This window comes from Microcaecilia unicolor, chromosome 3 (assembly GCF_901765095.1).
Source record: "Microcaecilia unicolor chromosome 3, aMicUni1.1, whole genome shotgun sequence".
Classification (NCBI taxonomy): domain Eukaryota; kingdom Metazoa; phylum Chordata; class Amphibia; order Gymnophiona; family Siphonopidae; genus Microcaecilia; species Microcaecilia unicolor.
This window is the reverse complement of record NC_044033.1, coordinates 530,338,056-530,362,094: the sequence shown is the minus strand read 5'-3', so window position 1 is coordinate 530,362,094 and position 24,039 is coordinate 530,338,056. Positions and strand designations below refer to the sequence as shown.

The window sequence follows — 24,039 nt, the reverse complement described above, 5'->3', positions numbered from 1 at the left end:
TTATCTTGTTGGGCAGACTAGATGGACCGTACAGATCAGGTACCTCAAGGAAATGAAAGTTTTGTTTCGTACCACCTCTTTGTACTTTTCTATGTCCTTCAAAAGGGCAAGGTGACCTTGAAGGCTTCCATTGCGAGGTGGATTATGGCGACTATTGAGGCCGCTTAGATCAGCAGGAATCGTTCGGTGCCTCAGGGGCTCAAGGCCCACTTGACAAGAGCTCAGGCCGCTTCCTGGGTTGAGGCCTGGGCGGTGTCCCTTGAGGAGATCTGCAGAACGGCAACTTGGTCATCACTCCATTTCTTTGCTAAGCACTACAGATTGGATGTGCTGGCCAGAGCTCGTTCGGACTTTGGCAGAGCTGTCATTCAGGGGGCCTTGTTTTCCCCCGTCCAATAGACCTGCTTCAATACATTCAGAACAGTGGAGCTGATGCTAAGAAAGGAGAAATTATGTCTTACCTGATAATTTTATTTTCTTTAGTCAGTGACACTTTTCTGAAACTGTGCCCTTGGAAGACCTCGGCCCAGGGCTGAGGGTGTGCTTTGTGTTCCCTTTTAGTTCATTAAAAAAAAAAAGAAAAAGAAAGAAGGGCCAATTATGATTCTGATTGGCAGCCATGTGAGGTTCCCTTGAAATGGCTATTCCCTGGTACATGCAGGTATCAAGTGCCACTCTGTGGTGTTTTGCTCACTTGCTTATCATTGCAGCTACAGTGGTTGATGGGGCAGGCTGGGTTACAAAAAGGGACATTCTTCAGCTTGGGCAGATGCGTACTGGATTGTTCTAGGGAGCACCACAGCGTATACCGTGATGTCACTGGTAGAATTCAGTTTTCTCTACCTCCATCTCCAACCCCATTCATTCAGAAAAGTGTCATTGACTAAAGAAAGAAAATTATCAGGTAAAAGATTATTATTTATTGCACTTGTATCCCACATTTTCCCACCTATTTGCAGGCTCAATGTGGCTTACAAAGATCTGTTATGACATCGCCATTACAGGGTAAAAGATACAGTTGGTGTCACAGATAGATCAGGATGTTATAAAAAGAATTAAGCAAACAGTTATAGAAGGACGTCATTCAGAGTCAGGGTGGAGTGGGGAAGTGTTATAGTTAAGCTATGGATTCTCGTGGTAGACCTTGTTGAAGAGATAGGTTTTCAGAGATTTGCGAAAGTTATTTTGTTAATTGTTTTCAATTTTGTTGGTAGTGCATTCCATAGCTGTGTGCTCATGTAGGAAAAGCTGGTCGCATGTGCTAGTTTGAATTTTAATCCTTTACAGCTAGGGAAGTGTAGATTAAGAAATCTGCGGGCAGATCTTTTAGCATTTCTAGGAGGTAGGTCGACGAGGTCTTGGCATGTAGGTCAGGGCATCTCTGAAAATGATTTTATGAACTATAGTGCATATCTTGAACATGGTTCGCTCTTTGAGTGGGAGCCAGTGCAGTTTCTTTCTTAAGGGTTTTGCAGTTTCATATTTTGTTTTTCCAAATATGAGTCTAGCTGCAGTATTCTGGACTGTTTGAAGCTTCTTGATAGTCTGTTCTTTGCAGCCAGCGTAGAGTGCGTTGCAATAGTCCAGGTGGCTTAGTATCATTGATTGTACCAAGTTGCGAAAGATGGATCTAGGGAAGAAAGGTTTTATTCTTTTAAGTTTCCACATGAAGTGAAACATCTTCTTAGTTGTATTCTTCACGTGGTTGTCAAGTGTGAGATTTCGATCGATGGTGACTCCGAGAATTTTCAGTGTATTAGAGACGGGAAGGGAAACATTTGGGATGGTTATGGTTGTGAAGTTACTTGTATTATGTTGTGAGGTGAGTATGAGACATTGTGCTTTTTCTGTGTTGAGTTTTAACTGAAAAGCATCCGCCCAGGAGTGCATTATTTGGAAGCTTTGGTTGATCTCGTTGGAGATTTCCTTTAGATCGTGTTTGAACGGGATGTAGATCGTAACATCATCTGCATATATGTATGGGTTGAGGTTTTGATTGGCTAGTAGTTTGGCTAAGGGTATCATCATTAAGTTGAAGAGGGTTGGTGAGAGGGAGGATCCTTGGGGAACTCCACATTCGGGTGTCCATGGGGTGGATATAGTTTCTTTAGATGTCAGTTGGTATGATCTTGAGATCAGTAATCCTCTAAACCAGTTAAGAACGTTGCCTCCTACTCCAAAGTAATCTAGGATATGTAGTAGTATTCCATAGTCGACCATATCGAAGGCGCTGGACATGTCGAATTGTAAGAGGAGTATGTTGTTGCCTGTTGCAATTGTTTGTTAAAATTTATTAATTAAAGTCACTAGTACTGTTCCAGTGCTGTGATTTGGCCGAAATCCTGATTGAGACTCGTGAAGAATTGAGTATTTATTTAGGTAGTTTGTGAGCTGTTTCGTCACTACACCCTCCATCAGTTTAGTTATTAGTGGGATAGATGCTACTGGACGATAGTTGGTTAAGTCATCCGCACTTTTCTTTGCGTCTTTAGGTAAAGGAGTGAGTAGGATATTTCCTTTATATTTTGGGAAAAGGCCATTTTGTAGCATGTAGTTCATGTGGCTAGTGAGGTCTGTTTTGAATTGTTGAGGGGCAGATCTTATAAGGCTGCTAGGGCAAATGTCTAGTTTGCATTGCGATTTGGCGTATCGGGAGATATTGTCGGTCGAGAGTGTGTCAAAGTTGGTCCATGAGCGGTCTGCTGGATGTTCCCCAGGTCTTGGATCTAGGCATTCAAGGAGGTTTGCATAGTCAGTTGTGTTGATAGGTAACATGAGTCGTAACTTTATAATTTTCTCTTTGAAGTAGTTTGCAAGATTGTTTGCTGATGGGGTGTCTATGTTATTAGAAGTAACTGGTGTGGTATTTAGTAGTTTGTTTACGAGTTGGAAGAGTTTGTGTGCATCATAAATACATGTATGTGTGATGTACACATTTGTCTGCAACTGAGGCTTGGTCTGGATGCCCATTTTATGAAGGTACCTATGAAGTTGCCTTTATAAAAGAGAGAGATGGTTTTGGAAATTTTATAAGTGCCCTGTTAATTTTTTAAATCTCCCACATCCCAGGTAACCTAGTTAAACAAGAGTATATGGCTTAAAAATCGTAAGAGCAGCTTTCCTAAACATTTCAGATAATGTAATTCTGAGTCTATTTCTCCAGGACAGTGATTTATTTATTTTTTGTAAGTGGGGATAAAAGAAATAAACTTGTTTAAGGTGTTTAAACTTTCCAAGTTTCTTGATGCTTTAAGACTGTCATGCTCCCTTTTAGTTCGGGAATGTTTTCCTGGCTTTAAGCAACTTGTGAGTTTGGAGAGTTTAACTCTTAAGGAAACTCTGGTGCCTTTAGACTCCCATCTTAATAGTTCTTGTTTTCTTTTCTGTGCAGAAGAGATGAGAAGGAGTACGCACTGAAGCAAATAGAAGGCACAGGAATATCCATGTCAGCCTGCCGAGAGATTGCAGTAAGTATTGCAGTGAGCCTGGACCCACCTCTTCTGTTCCCTTCTTGCTGGTGTTTCCATTTGACTTTCTTAACCATGGGCAGACTGATGAGGAAGAGAGCACGAGGAGGGACACAATGTGTAAATATTAGCTCTTTCCTTAGCGTCCCTCCAGACTGGCCCAGAATGTGACAGATGGGGTGTGCACGCCTTCCAGCAGGTGGAGACTGAGAATAAAACTGTGACTCTAGCGAGCCAATAAGAGCCTTGCCAGCTAAAGATCCAGTAATCTCAGTCTCCAGCAGGTGGTGAGCCCTTCAGTCTCATTCCTTTCTTTCTATTCTGTCATATTTTTCTCTTTGTGTTTAAAGTTATTTATTTTATTCCTGTGCATCTTTCAAAAAACAAAAAAGACCTGATTTTTAGAGGCAGAGGCCCGTGGGGGTCTCTTAGTGCCTTGGGAGTGTTACAGTCGGGAGGCCGAGTCCTTCCTCCCATTCCCTCCCTGTTGATTTCTGGTGCTGGCTGCTTAATTTCATAGCTAGCTTTCTTTATTAAAAAAGAAAAGGTTTCCTCAAGCTCTTCATGGGAGGAGCTTTGGAGATGCCATGGTTGGTCTGGTTTATTAGAACAAGCAGGGCAGCTCCTATTCACGTCTTTTTCTGCTTTCTGATCAGCTGTTTAGCGATGTCCGAAAAACTCCGCTGTTGTTCCGTCTGTCAGCGGCGGGGTCTCGGTGCGAGTGGTGTCTGTAAGTACTGCACCGCTGCAGAGGATTTAGTGCAGCAGGGTGCAGGAACCGGGAAATTGTCGGCACCATCGTTGGGGTGGGGGGGTCCAATTTGGGCGTTTCAGCGGTGGTTGTGTCTCCCTTGCTCCCGGTGCCGATTTTGGCGGGAAACACTGCCATTTTGGATGTCTTGTTGTTTGCTGCGCCTCAGACCCCTCTGTCTGCTTTGCCTATGCCTGCCATTCAAACTCTCGTTTTGGCAGTGGGTGAGGGAGGTTTTCCTCCTGAATTTGTGGTACAAATGTACCAGGCATTTCTGCTGCACAAAGCGGCTCCTGTGGACCCTCCAGGAAAAAGATCTCTGGAGGGGGCCTCTTTGCCTAGAAAACGGGTTAGACTCCCTGAGGAGGTAGAACAGGATTTTTCTTTTTCCTCTGTTCAGGAAATGCCATCCTTAGAGGAGGAGGCATGGTTTCCTGAGGAGCAGTTTTCTGAGGAGCTGGAACAGACAGCAGATGAAGAAGAGTCTCTTCCTGTGGGAAAGGATCCTTCGGTGGTAAGGATTTTCATAAAGATGACCTTCAAAAGCTTATTTCTCAGGTTTCTTCTACTTTGCATTTTGATGACCAGGATATCCAGGTGGCCGAGCCTAGAAAGGTGGATTTGTTGGTCAAGGGTATTCGCAGAGCAGGTAAGTCTTTTCCTGTGCATCAAGATATTAGGGTTATTCAGGCTCAGTGGGATGTTCCTGATTCTGCTTTTAGGCTTGCGAGATCTATGGTCAGATTTTATCCAGTTCCTGACTCGGGTAAAGATCTTTTGCGCCCCCCAGTAGTAGATGCGGTAGTTTCCGCGGTTACTAAGGGAAACACGGTGCCCATGGATGGTGGAACAGCGCTGCGAGATACCCAGGATCGTCGTATTGAATCTTTGCTAAAAAATTATTTTGATGTGTCTGCTCTGGCTGTGCAGGCTGCTATTTGTGGGTTCTTAGTAGTGAGAGCTTGCTTCTGCTGGTCAGAAAGGTTTTTGGATTGTTCTTTGGATGATCTTTCTGCGATTGATGTTGAAGTGGTAAAGTTGGAAATGGGGTCGGCCTTTTTGGCAGATGCTCTTTATGATTTGCTTCGGGCTTCTTCGAAGTCTATGGCTATCTCCTTCGCCACCCGTTGTACTCTTTGGCTGTGTGGCTGGTTGGCGGATGCGGCTTCTAAGTCCAAGCTTAGTAAGTTTCCCTTTAAGGGTTCTTTTCTGTTTGAGGAAGAATTAGACAAGTTGGTACATAGCCTGGGTGAGGCTAGGGTTCCAAGGTTGCCAGAGGATCGTCCCAGAGGTTCTGGCCATGGCAATTTCTCAGGTCGTGGTAGAGGCCGTGATTTTCGTTGTTATCGGCTGGGAAGAGTTTTTCCGGTTCAGCGCTCCAGGTTTTTCCAAAGGACTCAGTCCTTTCGTGGAGGTCGTAGAGGTGGTTGAGAGACATAAGTACATAAGTACATAAGTAATGCCATACTGGGAAAAGACCAAGGGTCCATCGAGCCCAGCATCCTGTCCACGACAGCGGCCAATCCAGACCAAGGGCACCTGGCAAGCTTCCCAAACGTACAAACATTCTATACATGTTATTCCTGGAATTTTGGAGTTTTCCAAGTCCGTTTAGTAGCGGTTTATGGACTTGTCCTTTAGGAAACCGTCCAACCCCTTTTTAAACTCTGCTAAGCTAACCGCCTTCACCACTTTCTCCGGCATCGAATTCCAGAGTTTAATTACACGTTGGGTGAAGAAAAATTTTCTCCGATTTGTTTTAAATTTACTACACTGTAGTTTCATCGCATGCCCCCTAGTCCTAGTATTTTTGGAAAGCGTGAACAGACGCTTCACATCCACCTGTTCCACTCCACTCATTATTTTATATACCTCTATCATGTCTCCCCTCAGCCGTCTCTTCTCCAAGCTCCTGTCCTCAACAATGAAGGTTTGCAAGCACAGCCTCTAGTTCAAGTAGGTGCTCAGTTGGCACAATTTCTAGGGAGGTGGGCCCAGATTACTTTGGACCAGTGGGTACTAGAGGTTATTCAAGACGGGTACGCCTTAGAGTTTGCTCATCCTTTGTCAGATGCTTTTCTAGAATCCCCTTGCCGTTCTCGCTTCAAGGCCGGAGCCATCAGAGATACTCTTCGCAGGCTTCTGGACCTACGAGCGATTTGTCCGGTTCCTTTGGCGGAACGGCGTCAGGGCCGTTACTCCATTTACTTTCTGGTACCCAAGAAAGAAGGTTCCTTTCGACCGATTTTAGATCTCAAGGTGGTCAATCAGGCTCTCAAAGTGCCCTCATTTCGTATGGAGACTTTGCAGTCTTTCATTGTTGCAGTATGGTCCGGGGAGTTTCTGACTTCTCTCGATCTTATAGAAGCCTATTTCCACATTCCTGTTCATCCTGCACATCAACGTTTCCTTTGTTTTGTGGTGCTAGGTCATCATTTTCAGTTTGGGGCTCTTCCCTTCAGACTTGCGACTGCTCCTCGTACATTTACCAAGGTCATGGTCATTGTGGCTGCGGCTCTCAGAATGGAGGGCATTTTAGTCCATCCTTATTTGGACGATTGGTCGATCCGGACAAAGTTTTACCACGAGAGTGTTCAGGTGACAGCTCAGGTGGTAGAATTCTTGCAGGCCCTAGGTTGGGTAGTCAACATGCAGAAGAGCTGGCTGCAGCCTTCTCAGTCGTTAGAGTATCTGGGAGTCCTGTTCGACACAAAGCAGGGTCCACGTTTTTCCTCCGCCGGTCCGTGTCCTCAAGTTGCAGTCTGTTTCGTCAGTTCTTTCAGAATCCGAGACCGTTGGCAAGGGACTATCTACAGGTTCTAGGATCCATGGTGGTAACGATCGAGGTGGTGCCCTGGGCCAGGGCTCACATGAGAATTTTCCAGTGGTCACTTCTGTCGAGGTGGTCGTCCCAGATGGATTCTTTTCATCAAAAATTACCACTTTCGCTCCAAGTGAAGAGCAGTCTTCGATGGTGGCTTTGAGAGGCCAATCTGACCAAAGGTATGCCTCTGGATCAGCTCAGCTGGACTGTGGTGACGACAGATGCCAGTCTCCAAGGCTGGGGAGCTCACTGTCAGGGACAGTATGCTTAGGGTCTCTGGTCTCAGCAGGAGACATTTCTTTCAATCAACCTGTTGGAGACCAGAGCAATTCGTCTGGCGCTCCAGAGTTTTCTTCATCTTCTGAGAGGCAGAGCAGTCCGAGTGATGTCAGACAATACCATTGCGGTAGCGTATATCAATCGGCAAGGAGGGACGAGGAGCCTGCTGTTGGAGCGAGAGGCGTCGCTACTGTTTCAGTGGGCGGAGGTTCATCTGGTGGCTTTATCAGCAGCTCACATGGTAGGAGTCCTAAATGTTCAAGCAGATTTTCTCAGTCGTCATTTGCTCGACCCCGGAGAGTGATCGTTAAGCGAAGTGGCGTTTCAGGGTGTCCATTGGGGTGTCCCACGATGGATCTGTTTGCCTCCATCGGCAATGCAAAACTTCCTGTGTTCTTCAGTCATCGCAAGGATCCCAAAGCGCAGGGCATGGGCGCCCTGCTTCAGTCCTGGCCAACCGGTCTACTGTATGCTTTTCCTCCATGGCCTCTGATAGGGCGTCTTGTTCAGAAGGTCAAGACTCACAGGGGGCGTCTGATCTTAATAGCACCGGATTGGCCTCGCAGACCGTGGTACGCCGATTTGCGGTGTCTTCTGATAGATGTTCCCTTCAGACAGCTGGTCACGCCAGATCTGTTGACGCAGGGTCCGGTCATTCATCCGGATCCAGATCGATTCTGTCTTACGGCCTGGCTCTTGAGAGGAATAAGCTAAGAAAGGTTATTCCGCTAAGGTCATTGCTACTATGCTTCGCTCTTGTCGCCGTTCTACCTCTTTGAACTGGAGGATTTTTGAGGCCTGGTGTAAGGAGTTTAGTTTATCTTCTTTTTGTACCTCTGTTCCACAAATTTTGGATTTTTTGCAGCGGGGTTATGACAAAGGCTTTGCTTTGGCTTCTCTTAAAGTGCAAATTGCAGCTTTGGCATGTTTTCATGGTCTTGTCCAAGGGAGATCTCTAGCTAGTCATCCGGATGTGGTGCGTTTCTTGAGAGGGGTTAATCTCCTTCGTCCCCCGTCTCAGTGTTCTTTTCCTCGTTGGGATCTGAATTTAGTGCTTTTGGTTCTTACTAATCCTCCCTCTGAGCCTTTGTTGTCCTGTACTCTGAAAGACTTTTCTCTGAAGACAGTATTTTTGGTGGCCGTTGCTTCGGCTAGGCGTTTTTCGGAATTGCAGGTGCTGTTGTGTAGGTCTCCGTTTTTGGAGTTCTGTTCCGATTAAGTAGTTTTGAGGCCACTTCCTTCCTTTCTTCCAAAGGTTGTGACTCGTTTTCATGTGTCTCAGCCAGTGGTATTGCCTGTCTTACGTTCTTTCTCCGGGTCAGAGGAGCAGTGGCATTTGAAGTGTTTGGATGTTAAACGGGTGTTGAAACACTATATCAAGTCTACTGTTGACATTCGGTGATCCGATCATTTGTTTATTCTGATCGGAGGTTCGCGCAAAGGGTTCATGGCTTCTAAGCCCACTATTTCTCGGTGGCTTAAGGAAATGATTGCCTCAGCTTACCTTCTTTCTGGGAAACCTGTTCCATAGCATGTTAAGGCTCACTCTACAAGGGGTCAGGCGGCCTCTTGGGCAGAGCGTTGTCTAGTGCCTCCGGAGGACATTTGTAGGGCGGCGACTTGGTCGTCTTTGCATTCTTTTTCTAAGCACTATCGTTTGGACGTCCTCAGTCGTCGGCAGGATGTTTTCAGAGTGCGCGTTTTGACGGCGGGGCTACTAGGGTCCCTCCCATAATTTCACTGCTTTGTTACTTCCCATTAGTCACATTCTGGGCTGGTCCGGAGGAAGGGTAAATTAGGCCTTACCTGCTAATTTGCTTTCCTTTAGTCCCTCTGGACCGGCCCAGATCCCTCCTTTTAGATATCTGCGTTTTCACAGGTTAGGTGATATTTCTTTGTTCTGAGCTGTGTTGCTAGTTTTGTAGTTTGTATCTGTATTAAAAAAAAAAAAAAAGTCCTGTTATGCAGGAGCATAATTTTTTTTGTAGGCACTCACCCTATGTTGGCAATGTGTCGGTGGCTGCTCAGGTTTTTGGATGCACAGGTCATTTATTTATTCTTCTGCTTTGGTACTTTGTTACTGGATCTTTTTCTAGCTGGCAAGGGCTCTTATTGGCTCGCTAGAGTCACAGTTTTTTTCTCAGTCTCCACCTGCTGGAAGGCGTGCAGAACCCATCAGTCACATTCTGGGCCGGTCCGGAGGGACTAAAGGAAAGCAAATTAGCAGGTAAGGCCTAATTTACCCTTTATTTGCCTGATGTGCAACACTTCAAGCTGGGAGCATTGAGCCATCATACTCTGATCATTTGGAAATACCAGTTTTCAGCTGATTTATACGTCGAAGAATTGGAGGACCCCACACCAACCACAGAATTGGTTGAAGGGTGTGGATTTCAGGCCAGGGTAAACTTGCTGATCTCAGTAGAAGGTAGTCATTAGTCTTTTTCTTATTCTGTAAACTAAACTCTTTATCTTGGTCTGGAAGTTTAGGAGCATAAAAAATCCAATCAGCAGTGTCATGGTGTTTGGGGCGTTATGTGCTTGTGAAAGAATGACATAATCTTTGTTTTTTAGAAAGGAAAGGTTCAGATTGCTGGCTGGTTTTGGAAAGCAATCTGTTTTGAATTTTTAGTAAAAGAAACTGATCAAAATTTTAGTTTGTGAAAGCAGACAACAAGAAAACAGCACCAAGTGCCTTCAAAATAGGATATCTTTAATTCATGGACCCGACACAGGCTGTGTTTTGGCGCACAGAACCTGCGTCATGGGTCATTCAGAGTAAAGAGAAATAGCAGCAAACGAATGGCCACCATTTTTTTTTTTTTACTGATAATGCCAACCCGGAACGCTTCAAAGTGCAACATTTCTGGGAGCCATATGACTTATATAACCCTATGGCTGGGTTCATTGTGATCAAGGTTTTACTTTGAATGACCCCTGATGCAGTTGCTGTACGCTGAAACACAGCCCGTGTAGGGTTCATGAGTTGAAGACGTCCCTATTTTGAAGGCTCTGGGTGCTGTTTTTTTTTTGTTTGCATGCTTGTACTTTGATCCCCTCCGTGTTGCTGTGAAAATAGATTAAGGAAGTAAAAGGGGAAGGAGACAAGACAATAGGGGGTGACAAAAAATTGTTTGGCAGAATTGTGAGCAAATACATCTTTAATTGGTTGCTTACAAATTAATATTTTTTTTCCTACTTGTCATATCATTGCTGTTCAACAAATGTATCCATTCTAGTTGGGTCTAAATTGGAGATGTATTTCTTTATAACATATATTTATAACGTAGAGGGTCTTTATATAGTCTCTTAATGTAAAATCAGCATCTGGTTGTGTACTTAAAAAAACCCCTCAAAAACAACAATTGCCCTGCCCTCCTCCCCCCCCCTTCCAAGTTGTGTAACATCTTGTCTGGATTCTTTGAATATTGATCTTACACCTCTTCAAATCTGTCTGGATAAAGTTGCTGTCTGGTTGAAAGATCAGTGCCTAGTCCTTAATGAGGACAAGATCGTTGTCTGTTGGGTGAGTGATCAAGGTCCTCTTCCAACTTGGTAAACAGATGTCACCCATATCTTCTTTTTGTTATTTATAATTGATTCTTATCTCACTTTCTCGCAACACCTTTCTTCAGTTTTGAAAAAGGGCTTTTTTATATTATGACAGCTTTGAAGTGTTCAGAGATTTGTAGACACAGAGCTTCTAAACACAGTTATCATGCTTATCTGATCTCTCACTTGGATTACAGTGCACTCCGGTTAAGTGCTAGGGCTATCCTGCCAGAATTCTGTGCAAAAAAATTCAAAATTCTGCATACCAAATTTGCAAATTCTGCAAAATTCTGCTCAGAAAATTTGCAAATTCTGCGCACAAAAGTTACAAATTTTACAAGTTTTAGTCATAATTTAACCAATATTACAGCCCCCTCCCTGTACAGAGATGCCATCCATATTTTTTTCACCCCCCCTCCCTTCAATCTGCACCCACACATAGTATCCACCTTGTTTATAACTCTCCTTCCACCCATAGCATCCACCTTTTTAACAGCCCCTCCCTCTACCCACCCACACATAGCATCCAGCTTTTTTTTACAGCCCTCTCCCCCCCCCACAGCAGCCACCTTTTTTTACAGCCCCCTCATACCCATGTAGCATCTGCCTTTTTTTATTCTTTTTGTTTGTTTTTGTTATACATCTTTCTCCCTCCCTCCCTGCACCCACACTTTTTTTTTCAGCTGCCCCTGCACTCATCCATGAGGCGGGAGCAGGAGGAGCTGCATGGGAGTACCTCTTCTGGGCAGGAAAGAACCCCACTCTTTTTCCTACCTGCTGCCGCTGCTCTGGGCTACTGCCACCGCTTTTTCCAAATGACTGCCAGGACTTCCTGTGGCAGTCTCACGAGATTGCTGCTTGATGTCTCCGCAGCCATTTTGAAAAAGCAGTGGCACTTAGACCAAGATTCGGAGGACAGCAGCAGAATCAAGGCATGGGGGAGCCAAACAAGCCTTTAGAGCAGGCTGGGGAGGCTAGTCTGAGTGCAGATTCTGCGCAAAAATGTGGAATTCTGCACAAATTCTGCACTCCGCAGTCACGCAGAGTTCCGGCAGGAGTAAAGGTCTCTGGACTGGAATTTTACTTGCACTTAACCAGAGAGTGCACATAACCGAAGTTACCATTTTCACACCATTATTTAAGAAATCACACAGAGCTTAACTTATTTATTACTGCTATTGAACAGTTAACAATTTTCCTTCAGTGCAAAAGTTTGAATCATTGCCCATTTTTTGAAAAAGATCAATAAAACTTAAATAAAAGTTTTGCAGTACAAAACTAGTGTCATTTAAAAGGTATAAAAATATCTATAATTGTTTTTTGTACAGTGTTTTGTAGACAAGTGTTCAGCAGGTCATAGTAATGTTCATAACTCTGGCAATCATTACCCTCTAGATAAGCTCTTACAATGTCCAAGCTTTGTAATGCATCAAATGTCACAGTGGGTCTTGCTTCATGCTCACTTCCAACGTCCACCCCCATTGGCTCATCTGTGTCTCCAGCATCCGCAGTCACAGACTGCAACTCTGAGGAAATCTCTTCATCGTTTATATCCGCATATGTCTGCAGGTCATCATCAACAGCCATATAGCAGTCAAACTCCTCTGGAGTAACTCCCTCTGGGAGATCCACAGTGGATGCAGGATTCTCATCATCATAGCATTCTTTCATAAAGCTAGCCCATCTGTAGCAGTCGACAATTGTACTTTGGGTAACATAACGCCAGGCCTCCTTCTGCATGTGTAGTGAGTCCAGTAGGCTTAGCTTGCAAACCAGCTCAGTTGCTCTCTTGCCAATGTTTTCATCATTGTTTGTTGTCCCCATCAGATAGTGCAGCACCAGCGCTCTGTAATGCTTCTTGAAATTTGTTATGATACCCTGATCCATTCGTTGGATAAATGAAGTTGTGTTGGGTGCTAGGAACACGACCTTAATGATTGATAGTCTAGCGTCAGCGCTGTGTGCTGCACAGTTGTTGCATAGCATTAGAATTTCATGCTTCTGCTTGCGCATTGTGTTATCCAATTTTTTCAGCCATTGCAGCCTAGTTTCTCAGGTCATCCAAGCATTTTTGTTTGCCTCATAGACTTGAATGCCAGCGTCCCAACTGGAATAGCTCTTCAATAAAGACCTGTTTCATCTGCATTGAAAATGTCACAAGGTAGGTAATCTTTCATGATGCTCGGTAGAACATTTGCTACCCATCTATCCGCACCCATGTCATCTGCATCTTGTTTTTCACCTTACTGTTTCTTGAACTTGATGTTGTGTCTTAACTTTCCATCGCTCCAGCCATCCAACAGTTGAACTGAAACTGTCCAATCCAAGGTTTTTTGCCAAATGATTGGCTTTCTCCATCAGTAGGGGACCACTGACAGGAAGCGGACAGCTTCTTGCTTGTGAAAACCAGCGAAGAGGAGCTTCTTCCACATCTTATGCTTTTCCAGCTCTCTTGCGTTTCCTTTCATGGTTGGTACTGTTCTGCCAATCCCCAAGAAGCTTGACCTTCTGCTTGTGGAAGTGTGAGATTTGGCTTGGATGCACCCCATACTATTTTGCAATGAAAGCCTTACATTCCTTATTGTTTAGTCTTTTTATAACATTGATCTTGTCTGCACATGGTAACCATTACAACCAAAGCGTTTAGGTACTTGGTTCAACTTTACAGCCACACTTTTGGTACTGTGCCGCCACTACAGCCCATGATTTTGGTAAAGATGCAGACTCGAACGAGCGTTTAGGTGCTTGGTCAAACATTTTTGGTACTCCGCTGCCACTACACTCCACAGTTTTGGTACAGATGCAGAATCAAACGTGTGTTTACGTGCTCAGTTCAACTTTACAGCCCACACTTTTGGTATTCCACCGTCACTATAACCCACCGTTCGGAAAAGATGCAGACTCAGAATGGGCGTTTAGGTTCTCGGTCAAACTTTATAGCTCACAGTTCTTGAGGTCCTGGGTTGATAGAATTTTGGACGAGGAAGAAAATGGTGGGCACCGTCCTCCACTCAGTGAGTGGGCGAGAAAGAAAATGGTGGTCACATGACCTCTTAACCGTGCATCACAAGATGCTAGCCAATAAAGGAGAGAGAGGAAAGAGGGAGGACCACCCATTATGACCTCATTGACCCCCAGCCTTATGATGGTCAACTGCTGTGCCGCTCATCAATTGGACTTCACGAACCCGGGAGAGCCATTGAGGTTGGATAGATCGCTCATGTGGCATTAGGACTTTACAAGCCCCAGAATGAATGAGGAAAATTGCAATTTACTGTTTTCAAGTTTACCTCATTTATTGTATTTATGTTTATTCTTGGTTATTTTACTGTTGTTATGCTGTTAAAAAAACCCTGTAAGTTTTATGTTAAACTGTACGTACTGTACACCACCTTGGGTGAATCTCTTCATAAAGGTGGTTAATAAATCCCAATAAATAATTAATTAAAAGGAGTAAAATTGTAAAAAAAATGTGGTTCAAGACATTGTACTTAAGGTGAAGTATGTGCTTATTTGCTGGTGTGCCAAACTGGAGAAAGTTAACATTGGAATGAGAATAATTTGGGACTGTAAGTTTCCGTTGCAGGTAAGTGGAGTGTTCGCTTATCCGAAGTTCATTTAAGTGGAGTGCACTGTATTTTAATGTGATTTTTGTGGGAGTCCTTCAAAGTACTCTTAAATGTTTACAATCTTTTCAGAGCACTGCATCTTGTTTTCTTTGCCGGGCAAAGCTCCAAGATCACACCCTTGTTCTTGAAACTGCACTGGCTGCCCATTAAATTCTGGACACTACTTGGCTACCCTTACTGTTCCTTATGCTCCTAATCAGATCCTGCATTCTCTCAATGATCATAGATTAAGTGTACGTGGCTTTTCTTGGGCTTCTTTGGAATCTACACATACTAGTGCTTTTTTTCTTTATGGAATAATTTTTGGAATAATTTTCCTCTAGAAATTTGGCAGCAATCATCTTTCAATGTTTTTAAGACTAAATTGAAGACTAATTTATTTTTGCTGGCCTTTGAGGTTTAGTGACATTGGATGCAGGGGTATGGGTGGCATTGGCGTGCTTTTGTCTGCATTTTATTTTTTTTTGTGCTGGATGAATGGTTGAAGATGTTTCTTTCCTGTACATGATAGGAGTTCCTTTAAATTCTGAAATAAACATAAGACAATAGCTAAGATCATAAGTTTTTCTTTCCAAATGATACTTTTCCATTAGGAAATATGAATTCCAGGGAATTTATATGAGATTTGTTTTTCTTTTTTGCAATTATTATAGTAAAAGTAGTAAAAAAGGCCCATTTCTGAGAGAGAGAGATGTTGTCATCGTCGATGATACCTTGAAACCTGCTCAGTGTGCTGCTGCAGCTAAGAAAGCAAATAGAATGTTAGGTATTATTAGGAAAGAAATGGAAAACAAAAATGAGGACTTTATAATGACTTTGTATTGCTCCATGGTGTGACCACGCCTTGAATATTGTGTTCAATTCTGGTCACTGCATCTCAAAAAAGGTATAGTGGAATTAGAAAAGGTGCAGAGAAGGGTGATGAAAAGGATAAAGTGGATGGGATGTCTTCCCTATGAGGAAAGGCTAAAGCGGCTAGTGCTCTTCAGCTTGGAGAAAAGACGGCTGAGGGGAGATAATGATAGAGGTCTATAAAATAATGAGTGGAGTGGAACGGGTAGATGTGAAGCGTCTTTTTACTTTTTCCAAAAATACTAGGACTAGGGGGCATGCTATGATGCTACAAGGTAGTAAATTTAAAACGAATTTGAGAAAATGTTTCTTCACTCAATGTGTAATTGGGCTCTGGAATTCATTGCCAGAGAATATAGTAAAGGCGGTTAGCTTAGTGGGGCTTAAAAGAGGTTTGGATGGCTTCCTAAAAGGAAAAATCCATAGACCATTATTAAAATGGACTTGGGAAAAATCCACTGCTTATTTCTGGGATAAGCAGCATAAAATGTTTTGTACTTTTTGGGATCTTGCCAGGTATTTGTGACCTGGATTGACCACTGTTGGAAACAGTATGCTGGGCTTGATGGAACTTTGGTCTGTCCCAGTATGACAATAATATACTTATGAGTCAAGAAAAAAGGAAAGCCAATGTGAAAGGAAGTGGGGGGGGGGGGGGGGGTAGTGGATCTTATCAGGATTTTGGTAAATAACAGCTACTCGGAGATTAGGAAGTAAACAGGTGGATAGAGTGGACTTCTAAGAACGAGATTAAAATGGAAGAAGGGTTGAAATCTGCTGGAAGGGGATAGTAACAGCCCAACACAACTGCCACAGCTAACCTGGTAAGATGTGTGGGAGAAAATTAATTTGTATGGCAGAGGGGTGAAACTGAAGCAGAGTCTTCTGGGAAAAGCCAAGTCTCGTTTAATGCAGAATATAAAGGTAATGAGGTTGTGATGTAGGCAAGCTTATTAGACACAGGATATTACACAGTGCACATGAGAGAGAGAGAGAAAAGAGAGAGGAAGAATAACAGAAATAAGATTGGTTATGGTTTGATCTGCATAGATGGGGTGTGATGCCCCTGTATAAGACTCTGGTGAGACCTCATTTAAAATATTGTGTACAATTCTAGAGACTGCACCTTCAAAAAGTTATACCCAAGATGGAGTTAGTTCAGAGGGTGGTTACTAAAGTGGTCAGTGTTCTTCATCATAAAGCGTATGGAAACAGAATTAAAGATCTCAATATGTATACTTTGGAAGAAAACCAGGACAGGGGAGCATTAATACACAGAAAGCAAGTCTCGTTCAGTTGAAGGGAAGCACTGGAATGAGGGGACATAGTATGAAGGTGAAAGGGGATAGACTCAAATGTCACCTGAGGGGGAATACTTACAGAAAGGTTGGTGAATTCATGGAACAGCCTCCCTCTCAGTGGAGCTGGTGGAAACGAAAACTACTTGATTTCAAGAAAGCTTGGAACAAGAACATAGGATCTTTAAGGGAGAAGAAGGGATAGTAGATGGTATGGATGGGCAGACTTGATAGGTCAGAGGGTCATTATCTGCCTTAATTTTTCTATGTTTCTAATTGGAGAAGACGTGAGGAGATGTAATGTTAGTGACAAGGATGAGATGCACTCAGAAAGAAGATAACTGAATGAGAGAAAGAAAATGTTGAAGCTGAAGAGCAGAGGACAGAAAAGAAGAGAAACTGGCAAGAGAGGTTAAATAAGGTAGAAAATAGGTAGTGTGATCTTGACACAATAAATATAAGGGACCTCCGATGATAGCTTACGTCATAAACAACTCAAAAATAATCCTTTTCCAATGAGTACTACTGAATTCATGTTTTTCTCACTTTTTATCAATTTTTCTCAGAAAGAAGCCAAGAGAGAGGTACGTCTGGCAAAGGCGCAAGCGGAAGAACAAATGGCTCGAAATGTAAGGAGGGGAGACAAAAACTTCTTCAGGTATATTAGTGAAAGGAGAAAGACTATAAAGGGAATTGTGAGACTAAAAGATACAACGAAACGCTATGTAGAAAATGATGAAGAAAAAGCCAATTTGCTAAATAGATACTTTTGTTCTGTTTTCACTGAAGAAAACCCTGGGGAAGGACCGAGAGAGACTGGCAAAAGTACACCTGAAAATGAGGTGGATAGAGCGCTGTTCACGGAAGAGAGTGTGTATCAACAACTTGGAAAGCTAAAGGTGGACAAAGCCATGGGGCCGGACGGGATCCAGCCCAGAATACTGAGGGAGCTCAGAGAGGTTCTGGCGGGTCCTCTTAAAGACTTGTTTAATAAATCCTTGGAGACGGGAGAGGTTCCGAGGGATTGGAGAACGGCGGAGGTGGTCCCTCTTCACAAAAGTGGGGATAGGGAAGAAGCTGGAAACTACAGGCCGGTAAGCCTCACTTCGGTTATTGGAAAAGTAATGCAAGATCCGAGACAACATGGTTTCACCAAAGGGAAATCGTGCCAAACGAATCTCATTGAATTCTTTGACTGGGTGACCGGAGAATTAAATCAAGGACGTGCTATGGACGTCATCTACTTAGATTTCAGCAAGGCTTTCGACACGGTTCCCCACAGGAGGCTCTTAAATAAACTAGACGGCCTGAAAATAGGACCCGAAGTGGTGAACTGGATTAGGAACTGGTTGACGGACAGACGCCAGAGGGTGGTGGTGAATGGAGTTCGTTCGGAGGAAGGAAAGGTGAGTAGTGGAGTGCCTCAGGGATCGGTGCTGGGGCCGATTCTGTTCAATATATTTGTGAGTGACATTGCCGAAGGGTTACAAGGTAAAGTTTGCCTTTTTGCGGATGACACCAAGATTTCCAACAGAGTGGACACCCCGGAGGGTGTGGAAAACATGAAAAAAGATCTGAAGAAGCTAGAAGAATGGTCTAACGTTTGGCAATTAAAATTCAATGCGAAGAAATGCAAAGTGATGCACTTAGGGAGTAGAAATCCAAGGGAGACGTATGTGTTAGGCGGGGAGAGTCTGATAGGCACGGACGGGGAGAGGGATCTTGGGGTGATAGTATCTGAGGACCTGAAGGCGACGAAACAGTGCGACAAGGCGGTGGCAGTAGCTAGAAGATTGCTAGGCAGTATAGAGAGAGGAGTGACCAGCAGAAGAAAGGAGGTTTTAATGCCCCTGTATAAGACGTTGGTGAGGCCCCACCTGGAGTATTGTGTTCAGTTTTGGAGGCCGTATCTTGCGAAGGATGTTAAAAAAATGGAAGCGGTGCAAAGAAAAGCTACGAGGATGGTATGGGATTTACGTTCCAAGACGTATGAAGAGAGGCTTGCTGACCTGAACATGTACACCCTGGAGGAAAGGAGGAACAGGGGTGATATGATACAGACGTTCAAATATTTGAAAGGTATTAATCCGCAAACGAATCTTTTCCGGAGATGGGAAGGCGGTAGAACGAGAGGACATGAAATGAGATTGAAGGGGGGCAGACTCAGGAAAGATGTCAGGAAGTATTTCTTTAAGGAGAGGGTGGTGGACGCTTGGAATGCCCTCCCGCGGGAGGTGGTGGAGATGAAAACGGTAATGGAGTTCAAACATGCGTGGGATATGCATAGAGGAATCCTGTGCAGAAGGAATGGATCCTCAGAAGCTTAGCTGAAATTGGGTGGCGGAGCAGTTGGGGGGAAGAGGGGTTGGTGGTTGGGAGGCGAGGATAGGGGAGGGCAGACTTACACGGTCTGTACCAGAGCCGGTGATGGGAGGCGGGACTGGTGGTTGGGAGGCGGGAAATACTGCTGGGCAGACTTATATGATCTGTCCCCTGAAAAGGACAGGTACAAATTTAAGGTAAGGTATACACACATGAGTTTGTCATGGGCAGACTGGATGGACCATGCAGGTCTTTTTCTGCCGTCATCTACTATGTTACTATGATCTTGAGCCCTGTAGTGGTTTTTAGAATATATACATATAAAATATAAATCTGAAAGGTTACCTGTGTACAGGACTTTATCTTTTTTTCTTAAGGTTTAATTTTGCCTTCTGTTTCTTCAGAAGGAAAATCACAGAATTCAGCAGAATGAAGCCTTACGTACTAATATGTATCCCAAGATAGTGCCAGCGCTTGACAACAGGAGCCAGAAATAGAATTGCCGACCAGTAAAATTATCAGCTACATAATAAGCTACTTAGCTGTTTCACTGCAGATAATATTTTGCTGGCATAGATTTTCTTTAGCATACTTTGCCAAATCTCCAGTGCAATTACAATTTGTATCATCTTGGGATTCGCTTTCATGATAAATGAATATTATTACTGGTAATATTGCAGTGGGGCATCGTACTGGTCTCAGTCTTTCACCACTTCTTCAATGGTCTCCACTGTTGGATTTTTGGTCTATTGTGCTCTCTGTTGATGTTATAACTCAGTTTCCTTTCATTTTATCCAGGTTGATTTTATTTTTATGCATGCCTGAACCTAAAGATGTATCCTTGCTGTGCTCAATCCTCATGTTTTTAAAGGGCTGCTTCTTTGCAGGCTCTGGTATCTATTATTGGGGTAGCATAAAGCTTGCTGGTAAGCAGCAGGGCTGTGGAGTCAGAGTTGGAGTCCGTAAAAATGTACCAACTCTGACTCTAGCTTCAAAATAAAAACTTACAACATTTATAATATATGGTAAATGTATCATTCCTTGTCATCTATACCAGACCAGTCCAGACTAATGGGTTGTGTCCATCTACCAGCGGAAGGAGACAGAGAAAATAGTTCCAAGTAAACCACCCCTTAAGGGTATCGTTCAGCCTGGAATGTTCAGTATTTTCTCTGTCTCCTAGCGGATGATGGACGGATCGTGCAGCTGCTCTTGATTAAGTACATAAGTATTGCCATACTGGGAAAGACCATAGGTCCATCGAGCCCAGCATCCTGTTTCCAACAGTGGCCAATCCAGGTCACAAATACTCGGCAAGATCCCAAAAATGTACAAAACATTTTATACTGCTTATCCCAGAAATAGTGGATTTTCCCCAAGTCCATTTAATAACAGTTTATGGACTTTTCCTTTAGGAAGCTGTCCAAACCTTTTTTAAACTCCGCTAAGCTAACTGCCTTTACCACATTCTCTGGCAACGAATTCCAGAGTTTAATTACATGTTAAGTGAAGAAAATTTTCTCTGATTCGTTTTAAATTTACTGCACTGTAGCTTCATCTTATGCCCCCTAGTACTAGTATTTTTGGAAAGCGTGAACAGACGCTTCACATCTACCCGTTCAACTCCACTCATTATTTTATAGACCTCTATCATATCTCTCCTCAGCCGCTTTTTCTCCAAGGTGAAGAGCCCTAGCCGCTTTAGCCTTTCCTCATAGGGAAGTCGTCCCATCCCCTTTATCATTTTCGTCGCCCTTCTCTGCACCTTTTCTAATTCCACTATATCTTTTTTGAGATGCGTCGACAAGAATTGAACACAATATTCGAGGTGTGGTCACACCATGGAGAGATACAAAGGCATTATAACATCCTCATTTTTGTTTTCCATTCCTTTCCTAATAATACCTAACATTCTATTTGCTTTCTTAGCCGCAGCAGCACACTGAGCAGAAGGTTTCAACGTATCAACAACGACGACACATAGATCCCTTTCTTGGTCCGTGACTCCTAACGTGGAAGCTTGCATGACGTAGCTATAATTCGGGTTCCTTTTTCCCACATGCATCACTTTGCACTTGCTCACATTAAACGTCATCTGCCATTTAGATGCCCAGTCTCCCAGTCTCGTAAGGTGCTCTTGTAATTTTTCACAATCCTCCCGCAATTTAATGACTTTGAATAACTTTGTGTCATCAGCAAATTTAATTACCTCACTGGTTACTCCCTTCTCTAGGTCATTTATAAATATGTTAAAAAGCAGCGGTCCCAGCACAGAACCCTGGGGAACCCCACTAATTACCCTTCTCCATTGAGAATAGCTTTCCTTATCGGCGCTTTGCATTTGACTTGACATTCCTTATGCCATTTCTTATTATTTTCAGTCAGTTCCTTCTTCCATTTTCTGAAGGATTTTCTTTTAGCTCTAATAGCTTCCTTTAACCCTACTCTCTGTTTTCTATCTTTTAACCAGTTTTTAATCCACAATAGAACACTACCTCCTATCCCATGACTCTCCAATTTCCTCTGGAGTCTTTCATGAGGTACTTTGTCAAACGCCTTCTGAAAATCCAGATACACAATATCAACAGGCTCCCCTTTATCCACATTTGTTCACCCCTTCAAAGAAATGTAGTAGATTGGTGAGGCAAGATTTTCCTTCACTAAATCCATGTTGACTTTGTCTCATTAATCCATGCTTTTGAATATGCTCTGTAGTTTTGTTCTTAATAATAGTCTCTTATCATTTTGCCCGGCACCGACGCCAGACTCACCAGTCTATAATTTCCCGGATCTCCTCTGGAACCTTTTTTAAAAATCGGCGTTACATTGGCCACCCTCCAGTCTTCCGGTACCACGCTCGATTTTAAGGATAAATTACATATTTCTAACAATAGCTCCGCAAGCTCATTTTATTACTAAAAATAGTTCTGCATGTTCATTTTTCAATTTTATCAGTACTCTGGGATGAATACCATCCCGTCCAGGAGATTTGCTACTCCTCAGTTTGTAGAACTGCCCCATTACATCCTCTAGGTTTACAGTGAATTCATTAAGTTTCTCTGACTCGTCAGCTTTGAATACCATTTCCGGCACCGGTATCCCACCCAAATCTTCCTCGGTGAAAACCGAAACAAAGAATTAATTTAATCTCTCCGCTACGGCTTTGTCTTCCCTGATCACCCCTTTCACTCCTCTATCATCTAGCGGTCCAACCAATTATTTTGCTGTCTTCCTGCTTTTAATATACATAAAAAAGTTTTTACTATGTGTTTTTGCCTCCTACGCAATCTTTTTTTCAAAGTCCCTCTTAGCTTTCCTATTTGATTTGACATTCCTTATGCCATTTCTTATTATTTTCAGTCAGTTCCTTCTTCCATTTTCTGAAGGATTTTCTTTTAGCTCTAATAGCTTCCTTCACCTCACTATTTAACCACGCCGGCTGTCGTTTGGTCTTCCGTCCTCCTTTTTTAATACGCGGAATATATTTGGCTTAGCTTCCAGGATGGTGTTTTTGAACAGCATCCACGCCTGATGTAAATTTTTGACCCTCGCAGTCGCTCCTCTAAGTTTTCTTTTCACCGTTCTTCTCATTTTATCATAGTCTCCTTTTTTGAAGTTAAACGCTATTGTATTTGATTTCCTATGTATACTTCAAAGCTAATATCAAATCCGATCATATTATGATCACTGTTATCAAGTGGCCCCAGCACCATTACCTCCCACACCAGATCATGCGCTCCACTAAGGACTAGGTCTAGAATTTTTCCTTCTCTCGTCGGTTCCTTTACCAGCTGCTCCATAAAGCTGTCCTTGATTTCATCAAGGAATTTTACCTCCCTAGCGTGCCCCAATGTTACATTTACCCAGTCAATATCGGGGTGATTGAAATCACCCATTATTACTGTGTTGCCCAGTTTGTTTGCGTCCCTAATTTCCTTTAACATTTCTACATCCGTCTGTTCATCCTGGCCAGATGGACGGTAGTACACTTCTATCACTATCCTTTCCCCCTTTACACATGGAATTTCAATCCATAGGATTTCCTGCAGAGTTTTCAATCTGTTTGATTCAAGGCTCTCGTTAATATACAATGCTACCCCTCCACCAATTCGATCCACCCTATCACTACGATATAATTTGTACCCCGGTATGACAGTGTCCCACTGGTTATCCTCCATCCGCCAGGTCTCAGAGATGCCTATTATATCTAATTTTTCATTTAATGCAATATATTCTAACTCTCCCATCTTATTTCTTAGGCTCCTGGCATTCGCATATAGACATTTCAAACTGTGTTTGTTGCTCCTATTTACATCATGCTTAGTACTTGACAGTACTAATTTGCAATCTTTTGTCTGATTTTTATTTTTATTTAGGGACACCTGATCTACTACGGTCTCTTTTGCAACCTCACTATCAGGATACCCTATCTTCCCTGTTTTGGTGATATCTTTGAAAGATACCTTATCCCGAACCATGCGCTTTTGAGTGACTGTAGGCCTTCCCCCCGTTTCTAGTTTAAAAGCTGCTCTATCTCCTTTTTAAATGCCGACGCCAGCAGCCTGATCCCACCCTGGTTAAGGTGGAGCCCATCCTTTCGGAATAGGCTCCCCCTTCCCCAGAATGTTGCCCAGTTCCTAACAAATCTAAAACCCTCCTCCCTGCATTATCGTCTCATCCACGTACTGAGACTCCGGAGCTGTGCCTGTCTCTTGGGCCCTGCTCGTGGAACATGTAGCATTTCAGAAAATGCTACCCTAGAGGATCTGGATTAGAGCTTTCTACCTAAGAGCCTAAATTTGGCTTCCAGAACCTCTCTCCCACATTTTCCTATGTCATTGGTACCCACATGTACCAAGACAGCCGACTACTGCCCAGCACTATCTAAAATCCTATCTATTATTATTATTATTAACATTTGTATAGCGCTACCAGACGCACGCAGTGCTGAACACCTGACACAGAGAGACAGTCCCTGCTCGATAGAGCTTACAATCTAAAAATACAGACAGGGCGAGGAAAGTAGTGGGTGAGAAGGAACAAGGATAGGGGAATTGAGTAGTGG

The 24,039-nt window shown here is 43.3% G+C and overlaps 1 protein-coding gene across 1 annotated transcript in view; it reads left to right on the top strand.

Annotated features, from left to right (window-relative positions):
* Positions 1 to 24,039, top strand: part of CDK19 (cyclin dependent kinase 19) — a 391,521-nt gene that overhangs the window by 25,252 nt on the left and 342,230 nt on the right. Inside the window, exon 2 of the mRNA XM_030199212.1 lies at positions 3,392 to 3,467. Within this exon, the coding sequence (XP_030055072.1) occupies positions 3,392 to 3,467 (76 nt within the window). The remainder of the gene's footprint in view (positions 1 to 3,391; positions 3,468 to 24,039) is intronic.